The sequence below is a fragment of the Mya arenaria genome, chromosome 17, assembly GCF_026914265.1.
Source record: "Mya arenaria isolate MELC-2E11 chromosome 17, ASM2691426v1".
NCBI classification, from domain to species: domain Eukaryota; kingdom Metazoa; phylum Mollusca; class Bivalvia; order Myida; family Myidae; genus Mya; species Mya arenaria.
In genome coordinates this window covers 9,844,424-9,866,604 of record NC_069138.1, presented here as the reverse complement: position 1 = coordinate 9,866,604, position 22,181 = coordinate 9,844,424, and the positions used below count along the sequence as shown (strand labels likewise).

Below are 22,181 nucleotides of genomic sequence, written 5' to 3'. Positions count from 1 at the left end.
CTCGTTATACCCACCTTCCGTTTCCGGGACAATAAAGATGTACATGTATATATATAAAAAAGTATTATACTAACATTCTGATTGCCCCACAATGTTAAGTGACGTCACCGTTGCATTGGACACATCCGGAACAATAAAATGTATATATGGAGTAGTATTATACTAACCTTCCGGTTGCCCCATCCTGTTAAGAGGTATGAGTGACGTCACCGTTGCATTGGACACATCCGGAACAATAAGATGTATATATTGAGTAGTAATATACTAACCTTCCGGTTGCCCCATCCTGTTAAGAGGTATGAGTGACGTCACAGTGGCCTTGACTTTTTCCGGGACGACGTCAGTCATCGACGTCTCAGTGAAGCCCGGAAGAACCGCGTTCACTCGGATACCCATCCTAAAAATTAAAAACACGGATCACTTTAAAACGAGACTGTTGTTTACGCAAATTAAACAATTCTAAAATGCCTAAGTTTATTCGATTTATCAAAACAATATCATTAAGATAATTTATTACAAACCATTAAATCAAACGAAGCAGTTCATAAGAATCTAACATTATACGTACATTCTTGGACGCCATTTCATAATATTTCCCAACACATTTCCTCATTGTAAAACGAATGGAATGAATGGAATGATATCCAACCAAATGTCAATGTCCATGCACATATTTGTACGGACATTATAAATTTGAACCTACTGGCGGCCATCTTGGACGCCATCTTGAATGTCTCGAGTTGCACAATGGTGGTGCGAGGCCAGCAATTGGATTCTTGTTTTAAAGTGTCTGAGGGGGCGTTTCAATAAAGTTCTAAGTCGTAAATTGAAATTATCTTAGTATCATAGTTTCATTATTCTGCTTCAAATTGGAGTGAAATGAGCTTTAACCATCATTAAAAATGAACACCAAGATAAGGAAATAAGATCAATATGATGTATTACCATTGGTGCTCTTTATACAGGTTTAAGATATTTGATGTAACGACTAAAATCCTTTATTGAAACGGGCCCTAGGCTAACAAAAGATGTAATTATATTTTCCAGACACAGCGATGTAAGGTGTGTCACTTCCGCTTTCGGGGTAATACTTAAGTGTGTTTGTTGAAGTGGCGAACCAATTAATCCCCCCCCCCGAAAAAAACCTAAAAAAATGCCCGGACTTTTTTTATTTAAACTAAGTTTTGTTCTTTTCTTAAAGGTAGAAAGTTTAGATAAATGCACACTCAAAACACATGAATGTTAATGCATTAACTCCTTAATGACCAAAACCAAAAAAGCATATGAATGTGTACAGATAAAAAAATATATTTGCATTTATAAATGGGATTTTCAATAACAAGCTACGTGGTCACAAATTCTCCAGTTAAAAAAGCGCCAAAATGTCGCCATTTTTTTTTCTGTACACATATCATGTGCTTTATTTCGTTTTGAACCTACTGGCGGCCATCTTTGACGCCATCTTGAATGTCTCGAATTGCACAATGGTGGTGCGAGGCCAACAAGTGGATTCTTGTTTTAAAGGGTCTAGGCTAACAAAAGATGCGGGGTATTCCTTAAGTGTTAAGTGGCGAACCGAAAACCCCCCTCCCCTGCCCCTAACCCCCCCCCCCCTAAAAAAACCAAAAAAAACAACAACAACAAACAACACATCAACAACAACAACAACAACAACAACAAAAAAAAACAAAAAACATTAACTAAAAACATGCCCGGACTTTTTTTTTATTTAAACTAAGTCTTGTTCTTTTCTAAAAGGTAGAAAGTTTAGATAGATGTACAATCAAAACGCATTGATGTTAATGCAGTATTATGTTAAACTCTTTAATAAACGAAACCAAATTAGCATATGATTTATGTACAGATAAAATATATTTCCCTTTATGAATGGGGTTTTCAATAAATAGCTACGTGGCCACAAATTCCCCAGTAAAAAAGCGCCAAAATATCGCCGTTACTTTCTGTACACAAATCATGTGCTTAAATTTGTTTTGATTATTTGATCATTGCGCTGCTTGTTCGCATCTATCTAGAGTTTCTACCTTTAAGTTTTAAGTCATTACTCAGTATAAGGAAATAGTGTATAAAATAATTTACATTTAAACACCACTTATCCGAAAACCGTGTATCCGAATTTATCGTTATTTCGACCATTTTTTTGGTCCCGCTTTTTTTTTCTTCTTTGTTTACTAAAAAAAAAATCCCAACCAACTTAGTCACTTAAAAAATCAGGATAGGATCACTGCAAACACTTTCTAGATGGAGTACTGCCCCGTCTACAAGTAACATTTTCAATATTGAAATAAACACATAGTGTAATTTGTAACAATAATTTGCGGCAATTGCCTGATTTGAAAAACTCAGCTCTGCCAATTCGAAGCATTTAACCAAAGACTACATATCTAATCATATACTTATACCTTCCCAGTTCTATCGCGGTTCAATCTTTGACGCCCGCCTTGGACGCGGCGTAGTTTGCTTATCCAATGTCACCGGTCTGGAAAAAATATACACGCATTTTTGAAACAGTAATAAATATGAGACCCCTGGGCCCAAATCGTAACTATTTGGCCACCTCGCAAGCTCGGAGAGAGTATATAAGAGCCCTTGGACTCAACCGTAACTACTCGGCCATCTCCGGAAAGCGCGAAGATAGTTTATCAGATCCCTTGGCCTCAACCGTAGCTACTCGGCCAACTCCGGTAAGGTCGAAGATAGTCTATTAGACCCCTTGGCCTCAACTTGGTATCTGTCCTAACAGTGGAAGGTGTGTCCCTCTATTCAAAGAGGTCGTACGTTCCAGTTCTAACAGTGGAAGGTGTTTCCCTCTAATCAAAGCGGCCGTAGGTTCCAGTCATAACAGTGGAATGTGTGTCTCTATTCAAAGAGGTCGTAGGTTCCAGTCCTAACAGGGGAAGGTGTGCCTTCATTCAAAGAGGTCGTAGGTTCCAGTCCTAACAGGGGAAGGCGTGCCTCTATTCAAAGAGGTCGTAGGTTCCAGTCATAACAGGGGAAGGCGTGCCTTCATTCAAAGAGGTCGTAGGTTCCAGTCCTAACAGGGGAAGGCGTGCCTCTATTCAAAGAGGTCGTAGGTTCCAGTCATAACAGGGAAAGGCGTGCCTCTATTGAAAGAGGTCGTAGGTTCCAGTCCTAACAGGGGAAGGTGTGCCTCTATTCAAAGAGGTCGTAGGTTCCAGTCATAACAGTGGAATGTGTGCCTCTATTCAAAGAGGTCGTAGGTTCCAGTCCTAACAGGGGAAGGCGTGCCTCTATTCAAAGAGGTCGTAGGTTCCAGTCATAACAGGGGAAGGCGTGCCTCTATTCAAAGAGGTCGTAGGTTCCAGTCCTTACAGTGGAAGGCGTGCCTCTATTGAAAGAGGTCGTAGGTTCCAGTTCCAACAGTCGGATGTGTCCCTCTATTCAAAGGGGTCGTAGCTTCCAGTCATACAGTGGGATATGTGCCTCTATTCAAAGCGGTCGTAGGTTCCAGTCATACAGTGGGATGTGTCCCTTTATTGAAACGGGTCGTAGGTTCCTGTCCTTACAGTGGAAGGTGTGTCCCTCTATTGAAAGGAGTCGTATGTTCCAGTCCTAACAGTGGGATGTGTCCCTCTATTGAAATGGGTCGTATGTTCCAGTCCTAACATTGGGATGTGTCCCTCTATTCAAAGCGGTCGTAGGTTCCAGTCCTAACAGTGGGAAGTGTGTCCCTCTATTCAAAGAGGTCGTAGGTTCCAGTCCTAACAGAGGGAGGTGTACCTCTATTCAAAGAGGTCGTAGGTTCCAGTCCTAACAGTGGGAGGTGTGTCTCTCTATTCAAAGAGGTCGTAGATTCCAGTCCTAATAGGGGGAGGTGTGTCCCTCTATTCAAAGGGGTCGTAGGTTCCAGTCCTAACAGTGGGAGGTGTGTCCCTCTATACAAAGAGGTCGTAGTTTTCAGTTCTTACAGTGGGAGGTGTGACCCTCTATTCAAAGAGGTCGTAGTTTTCAGTCCTAACAGTAGAAGGTGTGTCCATCTATTCAGTCCTAACAGTGAAATGTGTGTCCATATATTTAAAGAGGTCGTAGGTTTCAGTCCTAACAGTGGGAGGTGTGTCTCTCTATTCAAAGAGGTCGTAGGTTCCAGTCCTAGCAGGGGACGGTGGTCATTCTATTCAAAGAGGTCGTAAGTTTTAGTCCTGACAGTGGAAGATGTTTCCCTCTATTCAAAGAGGTCGTAGGTATCAGTCCTAACAGTGGAAGGTGTGTCCCTCTATTCAAAGAGGTCGTAGGTTCCAGTTCTAACAGTGGAAGGTTTTCCCTCTAATCAAAGAGGTCGTAGGTTCCAGTCATAACAGTGGAAGGTGTGTCCCTCTATTCAAAGAGGTCGTAGGTTCCAGTTCTAACAGTGGGAGGTGTGTCCCTCTATTCAAAGATATCGTAGGTTCCAGTCCTAACATGATAAGGTGTCTCCCTGTATTCAAAGAGGTCGTAGGTTCCAGTCCAAACAGTGGAAGGTGTGTCCCTCTATTCAAAGAAGTCGTAAGTTCCAGTCCTAACAGCGGGAGGTATGTCCCTCTATTAAAAAAGGTCGTAAGTTCCAGTCCTAACAGTGGTATATGTGCCTTTAATCAAAGAGGTCGTAGGTTCCAGTCCTAACGGCGGGATGTATGTCCCTCTATTCAAAGACGTCGTAAGTTCCAGTCCTAACAGTGGGGCTTGTCCCTCTATTCAAAGAGGTCGTAGGTTCCAGTCCTAACAGCGGGAGTTATGTCCCTCTATTCAAAGAGGTCGTAAGTCCCAGTCATACAGTGGGATATGTGCCTCTATTCAAAGAGGTCGTAGGTTCCAGTTCCAACAGTCGGATGTGTCCCTCTATTCAAAGGGATCGTAGCTTCCAGTCATACAGTGGGATATGTGCCTCTATTCAAAGCGGTCGTAGGTTCCAGTCATACAGTGGGATGTGTCCCTCTATTGAAACGGGTCGTAGGTTCCTGTCCTTACAGTGGAAGGTGTGTCCCTCTATTGAAAGGAGTCGTATGTTCCAGTCCTAACAGTGGGATGTGTCCCTCTATTGAAATGGGTCGTATGTTCCAGTCCTAACAGTGGGATGTGTCCCTCTATTCAAAGAGGTCGTAGGTTCCAGTCCTAACAGTGGGAGGTGTGTCCCTCTATTCAAAGAGGTCGTAGGTTCCAGTCCTAACAGTGGGAGGTGTGTCCCTCTATTCAAAGAGGTCGTAGGTTCCAGTCCTAACAGTGGGAGGTGTGTCCCTCTAATCAAAGAGGTCGTAGGTTCCAGTTCTAACAGTGGAAAGTGTGTCCCTCTATTCAAAGAGGTCGTAGGTTCCAGTCCTAACAGGGGAAGGTGTGTCCCTTTATTCAAAGAGGTCGTATGCTCCAGTCGTAACAGGGAAGGGTGTTTCCCACTATTCCGAGAGGTCGTATGTTCCAGTCCTAACAGTTGGAGCTGTCAAACATCAAACAAAAGTAACAGAACTAATCGCAAAGCGAGAGGTTGTGGGTTCGATTCCCACCAGGGATACTTTATCATCGCCTTCCAAAAATTATAAAGTACAGGTATCTGCCAAGGGAATGGGCTCCAGAGTGATTCATTACAGTTTACAGCCGTCTTCACAACCGAGCTAAAAAAACATTTGTGTAATGAAGGACAAACACAAGAACTAGGTATGTATGTATTTCTTTAGACTTTGCGATCAAGGATAACCCATGGAATTGCAAGCATTTATTTCCAACGGGGTCCTTTGTTTTTGCTGAAGGGACAGCACACGGAAGAGGCAGTGGTGGAATACAAAGAAATCCGGGTGCGATACCCTAGCTCTTTGGGTTTTTTTACGTGCTCGGTGTAAAGCAACAATACACGATGTACAACTTTCCTGGGTTAAACCATTAAGTACTGAGTACACAACTTTTCCAAGCACTACCCTTTAAATGCCGAGCGCCAGGCAAGGGAGCTACTTGTGCCAACTTTAAACGTCTTTTGGTATGACCAGGCAAGGGATCGAACCCGCGACCTCCCGCTCCGTAGGTGTAACGCCCCTCCCTGAGAACCGAAATGTCCATGGTTTAAATTGATGGCATAGAGAATGGTGGTACTCTATCTTTAAGACATTTTAAACAATTCACGTCCGTTGTGGTGCATATTTTGCGCATTATTTATAACTGATCTTTTTCCTCTGATTATGAAATACATACCCGGAACAATTTTTGGGGAAGAGGTTCGCCCCCTCTGAAACCGCTTGTACTCTTTGTCAGATAACTTTTTCAATATAGGAAAAAAGCGAGGAGAAAAAGGTACACCCAAATGATCGCGGCACACCATTTCAGACTATAAATGTAATTCAGAATTGAGTACCCCTACACCCTCCCCCTTCTAGTAACCATTTTAACCAAATATTTTTCGGTTGGAGTGAAGGGCAAGTCTTAAGATTACACCCCTAAGTAACGCCCCCTCAAACAACACATCCTGGATCCGCCCATGAAAATGGTGCATAACTAATGCATATATCTCTCTATATATACTTTGTTGAATTTTTATAATCAGTGTTACACGATGACATTCGCCTGTTACTGATATTAGTAAACAGTTACAAAATCTAATTTCTTTGAAAAAGCACTCTTCTTCTTTTTCTTCATAGCTAATCCGCTAAAACTAAGTTACTTCCCTTCTCGAAGAGCTCTTCTTTTGGAGATCAATAAAGGTCGCAAATATGTAAACAAGTACCTGACAACACAAGAAAATGTCTCATATTTACTTGAATAAAACGTTTATTGGCAAGGATATCCAGAACAGATTCTTGTATGCGTGTGAAAAAGGAGAAATTTCGACTGTGACAAAGCTTATCCGTCTTCATGTGTCGCCGAATACGAAAGACGAGTGGGGGAAAAGCGCCCTGGCTAGGGCATGCGAAGGTTTGTATAATTTACATTATAATTACAATTTAAAAACATGGTCATTTACTGTACTGTAGTGATTTAAGGACAGGCGCGCATTTGGTAGTCTTGGATTGAGCCTAAGATCGTATGTGTATATACAATGACACATAAATCATAACTTGAGTGCATTCTCTAAAAAAACAAAAAAACAACAACAATAAACTTGCTGAATTGAATCGAGTCAAAATCCGAATTTCAGTGGTGATAAAGCTAGTTGATGTTATCTCTTTATTTTCAATAATGCTCAAACGCATCTTACTTATTGCTGTGACCAATAATTTAATCCTACTCCCAGCTTTTGTAATTTTATTCATGAATATATTAAAAAAAGGCTTTTGTAGATACTCGGTTCTAATATTGTATCTATTTAAAGCTATATGCTTTAATTTCCAGGTCACCATACAGGTCTTTGTTACTTTTTTTATATATGTTATGTATGTTTGTTATTTATGTAGGAAAATCATTGAACTAATGTTTCTTGCTTACATATACACGACTTTAAATAACAGACTCTTTTATCTCGTATATTGTATACATGTTGTAATAGGAGTTGGGTTAGAGGGTGTGGAACCTGTGGATATGCCCCCACCCCCCTCCCCTAGCCATAATAATCACGGTTGTTTAGGGAACTTTTTAACATTTGGATATTCATCGTAGAGTCCCCAAAACAAAAATCGCTTAAGACTCTGAAGCGATTTTTTTATATGGACTACCCTTCCCCTAGACCCGATTTATATAGGTTTCGAAATGTGGGAAGGGGGTGGGAAGGTCCTGCCATTTCCTTAAGTTATTGGTCATATACTCTTTCATTTTACTTTAAATAGATGATCATACAAAAATGCCAATCTTATCAAGTATACAATAAATACAATACAACTTCATTCAGTTGTTGTGTTAAAAAAGCAATAGGCAGCACGGTCATGTTATTACATCGAAATACCCCAATCTGGACTCGATTAGGGTAAGATCATTGTTTTCGCAGACCTCTTTTTTATTTCTTATCTTTGAAGTTGTGTTTATAGACTTATTTGAATACTTCATTATCGATGTGAGAGCTACGTACATATTTGCAAGTATATTTTTGGTAGGGGGCCTTTAATATGTTGCCATATGGTGGGGGTCATTTCATTGTGCGGAAATCAGTGACAACGATATAGATAGTCCAAGCTTATGGAGGTTTAAAGATCCGTTTAAAAGCATTAGCAAACGTTTATTAGATTTACATATTGTGTATTATTTTCTTTTTGTACGTTGCGGGTTTGGGCCCGTTTTATTTAAGAATCTGAACTGTTTGTAACTTCAATAATCTTAAATCTATATAAATTAATGCCGCGGTTTTGTCCACACAGATATGGGTTTTTTTCGGAAAACTTTTCTAAAATACCTTCTTAGAAACCGTTATCAACATTTATGGCATTTAACAAATGCCAGTTTTTCATTCAACCGGTGTTTGTTTTCCTTCAATCCTAGTACTCATACTAGTTTGACTTCCCTGTTCATATGTAACTTTGACCTTGGACAATACATAAATGCTAACAAGTTGTTGTTGATTTTTTAGATTTTATTTACGACTTCAATATTTATGGTAGGGGTGAACCCGCGTGCGCCCCCGCTAAAATCGTCCAAGTTTACTTTGTATTTCAATATATTAATAAAATACGCTCAAACAGCACCATTTCGGACTAGAAATTGTTATTGTTTTCTAAATTTTTACTTTTTATCCCCCCCCCCCGCCAACGCTTTAACCAAGTAAACTGAGGACGTTTTTGAAAACGATATTATCCTAACCAAACCATTTTTTGCCTTACTTGGTACTTATTTGTATTTCAGGTGGTCACACCGAGGTTGTGCGGCTGTTGATCGAGGCGGGAGCGACCGTGAATGTAGTGCAGTCAGGTCGTGTTACCCCGCTTCACCTCGCTGCAAAAGGTAACAAGCGGACATTTCACCCCACATCCCATTCGGGACCCACGGCCAATCCGAGGAAAACATGACAATAACCATTTATAATCATCAATAAGAATAACAGGCTGTTTGTCAAACAATTTAGACTTACTGACTGAATGCCTTGAAAAGTTTAATTTTAAGGGTAACCGTTTTAAAGCAAAGTTCTAAGAACCACCAATCAAAATAATTTTGACAGTTAGAGCTCACGTCAATTAACCATAAAAATTAATAGTTTGCAGAAACAGATTTTATACGCCTTATTGTCGTTTGCTCTACCTTTGTATTGTATTTTTCAGGTAAACATACAGAAGTTGCGAAGCATCTTATTCTGAATGGAGCCACTCTTGATGCTAAAACTACATCGGGATTAGCTCCCATAGATTTTCTACAACACGAAACAGAGTTATGGAACTTACTAAACGATGCCTTACGGGGAGAAATGCCGGAGCTCGATGAAATTCCGGACGTTCCGGAAATTCCCGATTACGCTCTTCCGGACGGTGCCGCACCTAAGAAGGGCAAAAAAGGCAAGAAAGGGAAGAAAGGGAAGAAAGGCAAAAAGGGAGGCAAGAAAAAGGGCGGAAAGAAAAAAGGCGGAAAAAAGAAAAAGAAGAAATGAAAAGGCATTTATTTTTTTATTTTTTAGATATGCAAAATATGTTGATTATACGTGTAATTAATGTGTTTTTAACATAACAAAGTCTGTGAATTTCATTTATCTATATCCGTGCTTAACTGCTTGATTAATAAATTGTGCAGTATTGTTGTTATAACCCTGTGCTTTAAACAAACTATTGTCGTTATATACCATAGTGTGTATACGTTTATTTATTATTCACTCTGTGATGTATCAAAGATTATGTATGCATGATTATCAATAGGCCTGTGTTGTTATTTGATTATAAGTAAATATTGAAAAATGTATTGGACTAATAAAAAAATGTGCAAAGATGATGTTCCCTTCTCTTTATTGACAGACAGCTTTTTAGAGTTTTAAATGCGTTCAAATTTAAAGATGCATTATAACGTACTCCCTTATAAGATATAACACATTTAATACAATTGTTTTAATATATCAGAAAGGATGAACAAATTTCGAAAACAATGGTGCTTATGAAGGATGACGAGTTAAATTTAAAAGAAATGTGCAGAAAACACTGTATTGCAACCTTATGAGACCATAGTAGATCGCAGTAAATCTTTTAGCATTCACCAATCATTTAATATTTTTGCGTTTTCATCTATAAATACACGGTAATAGTATTGTTAATAGTAAATAACAGTTTCCATTAATGCATCATTTAGTAAGTAGTTGAGGGTGTACAACTCAAAATTTATGATTGTTTTAAATGTGTATGTATTGATTTTGAATAAGAGTGCCAGTTTAAGTAAAGGTACATAAAAGGCATCAGTCTCCCCCACATCCTCCAATTTCTATCCCCATTTCAAAACAGTAAAACAATATGCATATATTACAATGTGTGTTTACCACGTGATAAATTGCGTCGTAAATGCTACGTCGGAAGGCAATGTTTGCTTCAAATGAAGGCTTTAAACAAAGATAACTTCACTATTTCTTCACCATTTTAAATGAAACGAAGCGAAGTCTACGCCGCTTACGGAGCCCCGCATTCGGTACTTTGCCAGAGTTTGATTGAGAATTTAGGTAGTTAAAACACGTTGGCAAACCTTTGCTCAAAACGGCCGTCTGACGGAGCACTGTCAAAACATTGTTTTGGAAACAGGTTTGTCAAAGTGTATGATGAAACTAAACACCTTATCGAACTCCGGTAATAAAACGATCGAAGGCGAGGTTCTGGACCTTTAAACCATAGGTCCGTGCTAGTATATTACAACAGAGAAACTACCAAACTCCACGTAGTGTAACTTCTCTTACAATACAGTTTAACTATATCACTGCCACCATTCAAATTATGTGACCAAAAATCGCATCGGTAAATATTGTAACATCAATTATCTTTAATTTAATTTGTTATTGTATTTTAACCTCGATGCACCATTGAAATTTGATAAAAAAAAAGTATTTCAAAAAGGGTGAAGAAAAAACATTTAAATAAAGTTTAGATAGTTTTTACTGCTGAAATCCAGCTATACTCGCTCATGGTGGTAAAGATCTTTTCTGCTTGTCAGGGGAGATCACTGCGTAGGAGTGCAATAATGTTTTCAATAATACACTTCATTGGCAATCAATTTAAACTTAGATCAATAAATACAAGTCCAAAAAACTACATTTAATTAATGAAATAATTCAAAAATTTCCGAACTTCTTCAACCGATATACCGGCATTCATCCGAGGTCGTACTAATATTTGAAAAATCGCCGAACCAGTTTTCTGATTACAATCCTTGAGCTGTCTAAAAAACCCGGATTCCGGGGGGGGGGAGGGGGGGGCCCAAACAGGATGCCGATGTTAGGGCCAACGTTGGCTCAACTTATGAAGTGCCGTTGGTCCGGCATAAAAAAAATGACATTAATTAACCAAACGTTGGCCCAACGTCGGTGGGTTTGTATACGGATGGTATCAAGCCAGTATATGTTACTATAAGGTATGTCACGTATAATACATGAGAAAATGTAATGAAATTTACAAACGAAAGACACGTAAAGCACACATCACAACGAATTGCAAGCCTTTTATTTATTCATTGCGATTATATTATTTCAATAAACGACTGGATTTTACTGTAATAAGACACTTTTCATTGATGCATATACACATTTCATTGATGCATACACATTTCATTGATTCATACACGTTTCATGATTCATACACGTTCCATTGATTCATGAAAAATAGCTCTTCAGTTTCCGTGACTCCGACGGTCTGAATGTTAAACCACGTCAATTCTTTTATTGCCACGTACAAACGTCCAATGACGAGTTTTACAGAATAATATAAAAAAAATTATATTTATTATAACGCATTTTAGCACCCATTAATTTTAAAATAAGGGTATGCACTGAAGGTTCGAAAAAGTCCGTGAACTTGATCAAATCTAAAATGTCCGCGCACTTTATCAATTTTGTTTTTGATCATTTTTCCATTTGGAATCATGAACTATAAAAAATAGGGATGGAAACCGGATACCAAATCGGTATCCGGATATTCGTATCAAGTATTCGAATACTATCCGGATACTCGTACCAAATTGTTTTCATGATAAGTAAATTTTCTATTATATGTCACCCACCTTCTGTTATTTGACATAATTGTCCACTTAATTTATAATTCGTCATATGGCAATTTCACTTTTTTATTCATTCTTTCTCAGTCTTAATAATTAATAATAATAATAATTAATAATTTGATTGCACGACCCTTAACTTGTGATTGGACGTTCAATTCCTACGGATTAATGATCAATCCGTTTAATATCAACTTAAAGTGTCAATTAAGCACATCTGAGATCATAAAACAACACTTGTCATTGTAAACAAGGTCATAGAACTTCAGAGGGTGCTGCACAAGGACACAATATCACGCCTTGTGCAAACACCGAATTAGAAGACGATTTGTGACACATACCCGCTTCGCGACAGACACTGTTGATCACCTGAAGAGTTTTATAACAATTGCCTCTGCTAAGCTATTTCTTTGAAATTTTAATTCTTAACGAATATTCGAATACCCATTTTGGTATCCGAATACTTGCGTGATATCCGGATACTCGGATATTCGCTTCCATCCCTAATAAAAAATAAATCCGTAGCCTCTGAAATCTTAAAAATGCATTAAACTTACTAAACATATGATTATCGTATGAATGACTTACGACTTACCCCAATTGTAGTAATATTTTTGTCAGCTGACGAGTACTTGGACGAAAAAAATCAACTCCGAGAAAACAGTTGGTCAATATTTTCAGGAAAAGTTTAAGATTTTAGAGAAAGTTCTATAGAACCGTTTGTGGTGGGGTTTATGGTCTTAATATGACAACAATTCTCCCAGTATTAAGAAAGTGATTTAAAAAACACATACCTGAATCGAGACCTATTGTTTACATTTTTTACCAATAAGTCACATGGGCTCTCCACCGTGCGAAACATTCCACCGCGCATTTTTTTATAAGCTGAAAGAAGAGAACGCTTTGCTATTTTTTTTGGCAAACATTTGGGAAATACCTTTTAGTTGTTAAATGTGTTTTTACATGTTTTCTGTACAGGTCTTTAAAAATTAAAAGCTGCAAGTGAAATGGATGGGAACTAGTTAGTTCGTCCCCTAGGTAGTTCGTCCCTAGTTAGTTCGTCCCCTCCGATTTTCGGTTATTTCGTACGCTTTAAATATAATCATTTCGTACCCGACTTAAAGTCATTTCGTAACCTTTATTTTATTTTTAAATTTATTTCTCAGATGTTATACATTACTTTAGTAAATACAAACTCCTTAAGTGAATATGGAACTGACACGAATTCATTCCTGCTGTGGATTTTTTCATCCATTGCCAACTTTGGAGAAATCCGGTAAAGCGAAAGAGTTATATAGGAAAAATATGGTTTAATGTGGCAACATTCCTTATTTCATAGTATTTCAATGTGGGACTGTTAACTTAATAAAGTATGTGTGTGATTTGTGTTGATTATTCATTTTCTTATAAATGAGTATGCCTGATGATTTTAATCATTCGATGTCAATATATTTTTATTGTTCATGCATGAATGCATTATGCGTATAAAGTATATATATATACATGTATAGCCAAGTGTGCAATGACATTTAACGAGATTTTACCTCTGAGAACCTCTGAGAACATTGAACCAACGAGTTTCGGGTTGTTTAATAATCTGTAAATAAGTTAGAATCAGCCATGCAAATAAATAAAGTAAATCTAAAGTTCGTAAACCATGATTTGTTAAAAAATATTAAATTGGTGGAGTTATGTTGACTGCAATATGTCGGCCCAACAGTCAATGTTAGCATCGGGGCCAACCGCCAACCATAGATAACCTTTCTTGCACAACACCATTTTAAATGAAACAAAGGGCAGTCTATGCCGCTTAAAGAGCCCCGCATTTGTTTTATGGGTGACATTTGGTAAAGTCATTAGTTTCATCAAACACTTCGACAAACCTGTTTCCAAAATCATGTTTTGACAGTGCTACGTCAGACGGCCGTATTGAGAAAAGGTTTGTCGATGTGTTTAAAGAAACTAAACTCTCAATCAAACTGGTAAAAGACCAAAGGCAGGGCTATGTAAGCGGCGTAGACTGCGCTATGTTTCATTTAAAATGGTGAAGAAATAGTGGAGTTATCTTTGTTTAAAGTATTTTTTTCAAATCAAAATATTGCCTTCCGACGTAGCATTTATGACGCAATTTATCACGTGGTATACACACACTGTCAAACAAGGCCAACAGATCCCTTCAGGGAAAAGCCGCGATGCTCGACCCTGAAGGGGTCCACTGGTCTTTATACAGACTAAATTCTCTATCCACACGGACCCTGGGCTTTGCTAATTTGCATATTACCAACCAAGTAAATATACGTACAATGAACCTACTTCCGTCTATAACGGAATATTATACTATGAACGCACATCCGCCTACAGCGGACCGTTACACTAACTAACGCCGACACACAACCAACAGCCCAATATTGTCTGAGTGATATCACTAGCGGATCTAGGGGCGCACCTACCAAAATCGTCTTAGTTAACAAAAGAAAAAATGGAATTCGACCAAATGCAGCATTTCAGTTCAGACATTGTCAAAATTTTCGTGGAAGAGCATCGCCCCCCCCCCCCCCCCAAAAAAAAAAAAATAATAATAAAAAAAAAAATTAAATATATATAATAAAATAAATAAATAAATAACCACACTGCCAATACTTTAACCAAATAAATGTCGATTCTCGGGGAGATGCGCTAGCCAAAAAGGTACGCCCCGAATGTACGTCCCCCCTGGAAAATCTTCCCGAGAAAGGCTGCACTTGGTTCGTGTGTTTTTTTCGTCATCGGCCATTATATGCGTTCACACCTTACACATGAATAAAAAGTACACAGGAATAATGCTCATTTATTTTTGCTTTATACTCATGCATTTTATTATGTTTCAATTTTACCATTTTGTTCTATGATTAAATCCATCATTTAATAATATTCCAACTGCCAACTGGGAGTAGGATTTGTTATTGGTCCATGATTCCAAGGATGGACTCACGCGCAACCCATTGTGTCGTTTTTGAAACTAAAACGAATAAACTGAGAAAAGGTAGCATTAATTAGCACAGCCATTTGGTAACATATTTTGGACTGTGATTAAGTTACTCCTTTTGCAATTTACTACCTGTGCAGAAAATGAATTGTGTGGTACGAAACGTATTAGGTGCGAAAGTAGTAGGGTACGAAATAAATTTAGTTCGAAAAAGTAATTATTTTCAATAAAAACAAAAGTGTCTTCCATTAAAATGATATACATAAAGCTTTCTTGTTTGAATTCAGTAAAATTATATTTTCAGTATCATAAAATGGCAAAAAAAATGAAATCTCGCACTAGAAGTCAGTCACGAGATGTCATCGCCATTATGGATTTGTAATCAATGAAATTCGGAAGCGAATTAAGCCAATCGTATATTCTGAGCATGTTACTCATCAAATAAGTGTCATTGTAATTCCACATGCGAAAATGAGTTGGGGACTAGATTTGTGGGTAAGTGTCATTGATATTTTGTAGATGATCATGCCATTTTGCTTGATATTTACCTTGTAAACCGTCCAACCGGAAACAGGAAGAGAAGTCACACAAAATGTCAAAGATAGCATTCTCTCAAAACCATGTCTTAGCACTGTGGAGACAGTTATGGAGTGTCTCTTATCAGTTATCATTTCGTACAGATATCTGATTAGGTGATTGTTTGATTAAAATCTTCACCAAGAAGCCCTGGTTCATTGGAAACGCCATTCGGTGTTCACACTCACAGACTTGTCAAAAATGCAGTCGTTTTTCAATTAATAGTATATATGATTGACATGACCTCCTCTTCTACATATTGTGGCAAAGACAAAAAAATGTTATTAAGGAATCTGTTGTAGCTGGTTGATATGTCTATATAAACAGCCGCCGTAGTCTTTTGATGATGTACTGTAGTGTCAGCCGTATCGGGCACTTTTTTAACAGCCTCGCTGTTGAGCTAGCTTTTATGGCAGTGCGGTTGTGGTGTCGGTTGTAGGCCGTAAGGTACAGGGTTCATAACCCCGTTTCGGCATACACTCTTTCTTTCACAATAATGGTGTCAGAACTAATTTGTTAGCGCCAGTATGTAATGGGGCAGTAATGGGCGGTAACGGAATCTGTACAGGTCTGTACATCCAGGTTTAGGGGGTTCCGGTCCGGTCCCCAAAAAAGGTTAAAAGAGGAAGAAGTGTAGTGTCAGCCCTAAAGTGCATTTTCAACATTCCGCTGTTGAGCTAGCTTTTATTGCAATGCGGTTGTGGTGTCCGCTGCAGGTGGAAAGGTACGGGGTTCAAACCTCTGTTCAGCCATACACCCTTTCTTTCACAATACTGATTTTTTGTTTGATTGACTCTGCGCAGCTATTGAACACTTTGTCTTAACTATGCCTAATTCTGTCTATCTTGCAGAATAACTGACCTGCTAATAATTGTGTATTTAATAGGCTTGACCATTCCTAGGCTGAAATCGAAATCCGATCATTTATTGCTAATGCCATTTTGATGCATGTATAGTCTGTTGTGTTTGTACATGTGTACAGTAAACTTTATGAGGAACTACCACTTTCCGTTTTCCGTGGCGGATTAAGGTCATCGCGGACCCGACATCCAATTTATCATAATCCGCTTTCCTCGGTGTTTTCACTCATTCACCCTCCGAGGCTGTTCAGTGGACCGTATAATTACAATCGCCGCGTTACTCGGGAGTGAAAACAACGGGAAACTCTGAGGAAACCGATAAGAATCTTCTACTGTACATGTATCTGATTTTGTGTTATTTATTTGAATACTGTTCTTTCATTGTGTTGTTTCAATATTTTTTATATAGACTAAATTGCACATAATAAGACTTGTTATCCTTTGACGGTGCAATATTGCATCGATGTCCATTTTTGACCTAGTTCTAATTATATCTTAAGTACTCATTTGACTTCCAACAGTCCCAGTTACTTCAAGTAATGTAAACATTCTGTTTGGTACATATGTTCAATTAATTTCCCTTAACTGTTTTACATTTAAACCTGCAGTTTGATAAAAAAAAATGTTGTCAGAATATGAGTTACCTTCATACTTTTTTAACGTCATAATTAACAATTCAATTTAGATATTATCTGGAATGCGGAAAAACAAAGAAATAGTGACAGGGAAAAATATTCATACTTACATGGTACTCAACACCTGCATATTACTCCAAGCCAATTTAGTTCTCAACAACACAAAAGCTGTATGACGTAATTAACGTAAACAAACAACACGTGGTGTTATATTTTAAATGTGTGCGGATATCAACGGGCAGTTAACGAATATAAGTTGCAAGGTAAATTTATAACCAAACGAGATAAAGATGTATTGTTTTATTGAATAAGTATTCTTTCTTTCTTTACGAGAAAAAAATGATTTTTATAAACGAAATAACTGCAAATGTAATTATTTATTTTCAATAGTAGCAATCTTCTAGCAAAGCATACACCTCGGAGTTCTGCTTTGAGGCCAATAAAACAACACGATCACCGGCGATACTGGCAATAAAATCCTCAGCGGAAAAGAGCAACTTGGCAAAGCTCGGCGGATTTTAGCGAGAAAAGCGGTTACGTACTCGGCTGACGTCCGCGATAATTTAAAAATTGACCGAGGAAAGTGGTAGTTCCACGTGGAGTGTACTGTATGTGGTGTGTTGTGAACATTCTACAAAAAAATAAAATGTTTGTCTTAGTCTGAACATATTTTACCTACAATTGACTCTGGGAATTTAATAACCATGATGCAATTTTTAAAGGGAAGAAGACCACAAGGTATTCCAATAAAGTTTAATTGGTCATTATTTGTTTGCTTGAGGTATTCCAGAATGAAAATAAGGTCTTTATAAAACACTGGAAATTCTAAAATGTTGTTAATTGTTTTGGAAAATGTTTTGGAAACAATTTAAAGTAGTGTAAATACATGTATGTACCTTCAATTGAAATATGTAGAAAGATTATAAACCCAGAACCTTTCTCTTGAGAATGTGTTTTTGACTCTTGAAAACTTGGCATCAAGAATAATTGACTCTTGGATTAATGACTCTTGGGTTTAGGACCCTGTTGTATCAGGGACAGTGTTCTCAATAAGAACCGGCTGCCGGCCAAAATGGATGGTTCAAATGGCAATTGGGCCGGTTAAAATTTTGAAAAATAAATTAATTTTAAATAGAATAAGTAGAAGCAGGTCGGTTACTTTACTCTTTGAGACGGTTCAACTGAAACTTATTGAGAACCCTGCAGGGATGTGATTTGTTCGTGGATTTGCGGAATTCTGCGGATCTAATGGCCCAAGCCCCCCCCCCCCATTTTTTTTTTTTTTTTAGCTGATTTAAAAAGTTTATAGAGTGCTTTTGGTTGTAAGTGTTGATATTCCAGTTTGCTTCAAATTTGAAGTCAGAAGAACCTTCAAAAGAGCTTCTAAAAAGCCAGTTTTTCTTATACGGCAGTGTGCTTTTGACCCCTAAAGTACCCCCAAGAACCCATGGCCAAAATGGTTTCAGCCCTCCAGTTGCCCGGTCAATCACGTCCCTGTGTATGTATAAATTCTTTACAGGGATTATTTCTGAATAAAATGGAATTGAGTGTACAATGTCTTTCTTTTTTGTTTTGTTTTAAAACATACACCATCTTCAATATAATAAAGAAAAATATACCAGGTTTTTGTATTGGCAGAACTATTTTTTCTTGATGTTGTTATTTTCAATCTTTGGGCATTTTGAAGTTGCAGCTAGTAAAAAAACTTGTTGCTATATTTGCATACCTGAAACGAAATAGTTCGTTACTAATCGAAAAGTTTTGACACAACCAAAAACTCGTTATCAGAATAAGCATGTATTCACCAAATCTGACTTCAATTTTGGGCAATAAAAACATTTCGGTCATTGGTAAAAAAAAGTAGGTCAGTCAGGTTACAAAAGACAGACATCATTTTTTTTTAAAGGCCTTATCAGATAGCTTGTACATCACAAGGAAGAAATGATAATAAATGGACTGAATAAATGTATAATGATTGTTCAGTGATTTCTTTTGAATGGTGTAAAGATCAAGCCTCATCTGTTACCAATTTCATAGTAGCCAGCAGATCAGGTAAGCCAGTAGGACTACTAAATCTAGTAGCCTGACCAGGTATCTGGCAGCCCCATTTTGAAATGAAATTTTAACAACATATAAGGTTGGGGTAAAGGTGACAATTGTGAAAGTCGCCAGATGCTTAAACATTGCAAGCTTCTATTCTGAGATTAAACTCATACTGAACTGTACACAAACTCGAGCAGTGCTACTAACCTTAGCAATTTTAAGCAAGGGAAGCATCTGCTGTGTGGTGTTTCAGTTATAATATACGGTTGAGGTTAATCATTAATTTCACTTCCGTATTACTGTAAACAAACTTTTTGTTTTATAAAACATAAGTAAAATTTCGAGTAGCCTGGTGGACAACATAACTGGAAGAAATAAGTATTCCCACTGAAAAAAATGGTAGCCTCAGGCTATTGGGGTTCTGTTAAGGTCAAGGCCTTGTGGTATTGACATCCAAAGAAATGATACCTATGCATTTGAGCAGTAATAATGGCTAAGATAGCACATATGTGTGAAGGTAGGGTTTAAGGTGTCATCATCTGACAATGCTTTTTTGTGTACCATTAACCATTTGGCTAGGGCCTAAAAAAAATACATTTGGTTCGGGTTACCCGACCCTACCTGCGGAATAGGCGCCGACCCTACCGTTTTTATAGTCAGTTTGAAAAAAAATTGAAAAACTTAAAAACTTTTTTGTTTTGTTTTTAAATATGGTGTTTATAACCTTAAATGCTTATACAGGAGATAACTTAAACACTATTCTCCAATGTTGAAAATGACATTCTTATATAAAGCCTAATAAAAAAATTTTTTTTTTTTTTAAAAAGCCTACCTACCCTACCTATTTTTGAAAAGGATGTAACCCTAACCAAACAATTTTTTTTTTTAGGCCTAGGGATATCTTCAGTGTGTGTGTACCACGTGATAAATTGCGTCATAAATGCTACGTTGGAAGGCCATATTGTGCTTCGAATGAAGACTTAAAACAAAGATAACATTTCTTCACCATATTAGATGAAACATAGCCCAGTCTACGCCTCTTATGGAGCCCCGCCTTCGGTCTTTACCGAGTTTGATTGAGAGTTAAGTTTTTTCAAACACTTCGTAAAACCTTTTCACAATACAGCCGACGGAGCACTGTCAAAACATAATCATGGAAACAGATTTGTTGAAGTGTTTGAGGAAACTAATCACCTAATTAAACTTTGGTAATAAAACGAAGGCGGGGCTCTTTAAGCGGCATAGACTGCCCTTTGTTTTATTTAAAATGTAGTAGTTAAAGAAAAGTAATCTGTGATTTAAGTCTTCATTTTATGAAAATTGTTGCCTTCCGACGTAGCATATATGAAGTAATTTATCACGTGGTATACACACACTGATCTTGTAAACGTGAATAAGAAGCAGTTTCATTGATCTGCAAGGAAATCTCTCTGTAAATCTGACTTTCACATATATACTCGTTCTAATGTTTTCCCCGTAGAAAAAGTATTCTGGCAAAAGTTGAAATTGAACTAACTCTGCTTGATCATTGCAAATTTTAAACCGTACACTTAGACCTCTCGCCTGCGGAGACAACTGGGTTATTGGAGAGTATTTAATTGTAACATGCCATTTCATTGGAAAATTGTCTCCACTGCATTATGCATATATTCGTATAAACAATTTTTTTCCGTCAATTTTCCCACGGTATGTATAAAGTGAAACGGAAGAAAGTACTGTGTTTGCCGATGATGGTTTAAGCCAGGTTTTGAAAAGGGCAGGGTGCTGCAGAAGAGGGACAATTGGTGCTTAGAATGGAAAAAAGGGCACATTGTATCAGGGTGAAGAAATATGATATGGTGACGATAGCACATTCCTTTCGGGAATGAGCCCCTACTTTTGTCAAATTTGCAGACAGAGACCCCAATATGAGACTATTAATGGTGCTGCGTAACCACAAAATGGGATATATTTTTATATTAATATACAAAATATTTATAAAAGAGATGCAAGAATGTTTGTGGTTTGTGTATTATTGAAAGTTATTTCGTGATGTTAAGATAAGTTTGATTTGATCTCTTATTTAAATGAAAATTGTAAAGTTTGGAACGGAACTGAATGCTGTTCCGTCATTCATAAAATTTGTAGTTATTTCTTGGTAGATCATGGTTATGAGTGAGCCCTGCTTTATGTGAAGAAAAGGCATATTTTTAGGTCTCATGTCACTAAATTTAACATGTCAAAAAATTTTGACACTAAAGGAAATATCAGAATATAATTCCCTTGGCATGACTGTTCACATTTAAGTGGTAATATTATTCAAAACAACAACAACAACAAGGAGTTGGGAGCGTTCTGGTAGTATTGATGTCCGCCTCTCAGGGGTCGAAATTAGCACAAGCCTGCAAGCCCTGGGCTGGTAAAATGTCTTTCGGGCTTGCTCAAATTCTGAATTTGATATAGCAGGGCTTGTTCAAAAATTTAATGCCAAGCAATAGCGTAAGAATTCAGACTTGTTCATCCCAAAGTCTAATTTCAATGACTGGGCTCTCACCCAAGGGGTTTTGGATCCGAGCCTCATCAGTGCTACTTTCTCACAGCCTTTTAAAAAGGACACAGTACTGGTTTCTGCCCAGGAAACAGACTCGATGGTGATTCATATCATCTTTCAGCTGTCTTTACAATAGAGCAAAAAAAAAAATTTTTTTTTTTTATAAACCAACATTTCAACTGTTCCAGTAGCTGAGTGAGAGATCGCTGCCCTTTGGGCCAGGAGGTCATGGATCCAATCATTGAGTGTTTGATACCTTAAGATAACTCGTAATTAAATAGATCTCAATTGTTTGGAAAAATGCCGAATAACTCATTTTTCTTAAAACATTAGTATCGCTTTTAGTCATAAAACATCAATTTTTGAATGTGAATATGAAAAACTGTGATCTGATCTTTTTCAACATTCTTATAATCACTGGTGTCTAGATCAAAATTGAAAAAGTTGTAGAAAATTGGTCAATCTGTGAGACTGAGAGTGCAGCT

At 37.6% G+C, this 22,181-nt stretch overlaps 2 protein-coding genes across 2 annotated transcripts in view; both read left to right on the top strand.

Annotated features, from left to right (window-relative positions):
- Positions 1 to 6,674: 6,674 nt before the first annotated feature.
- LOC128224644 (uncharacterized) lies at positions 6,675 to 9,832 on the top strand. Its single transcript, XM_052934567.1, has 3 exons — positions 6,675 to 6,909; positions 8,764 to 8,862; positions 9,177 to 9,832. The coding sequence occupies exons 1-3, from the start codon at positions 6,738 to 6,740 to the stop codon at positions 9,497 to 9,499; spliced, it is 594 nt and encodes a 197-aa protein (XP_052790527.1). The 5' UTR covers positions 6,675 to 6,737; the 3' UTR covers positions 9,500 to 9,832.
- Positions 9,833 to 15,416: 5,584 nt separating this feature from the next.
- Positions 15,417 to 22,181, top strand: part of LOC128224748 (cdc42-interacting protein 4 homolog) — a 63,846-nt gene continuing 57,081 nt past the window's right edge. The window contains exon 1 of the mRNA XM_052934758.1: positions 15,417 to 15,547. Coding sequence (XP_052790718.1) covers positions 15,524 to 15,547 — 24 coding nt within the window. The 5' untranslated portion in view covers positions 15,417 to 15,523. The remainder of the gene's footprint in view (positions 15,548 to 22,181) is intronic.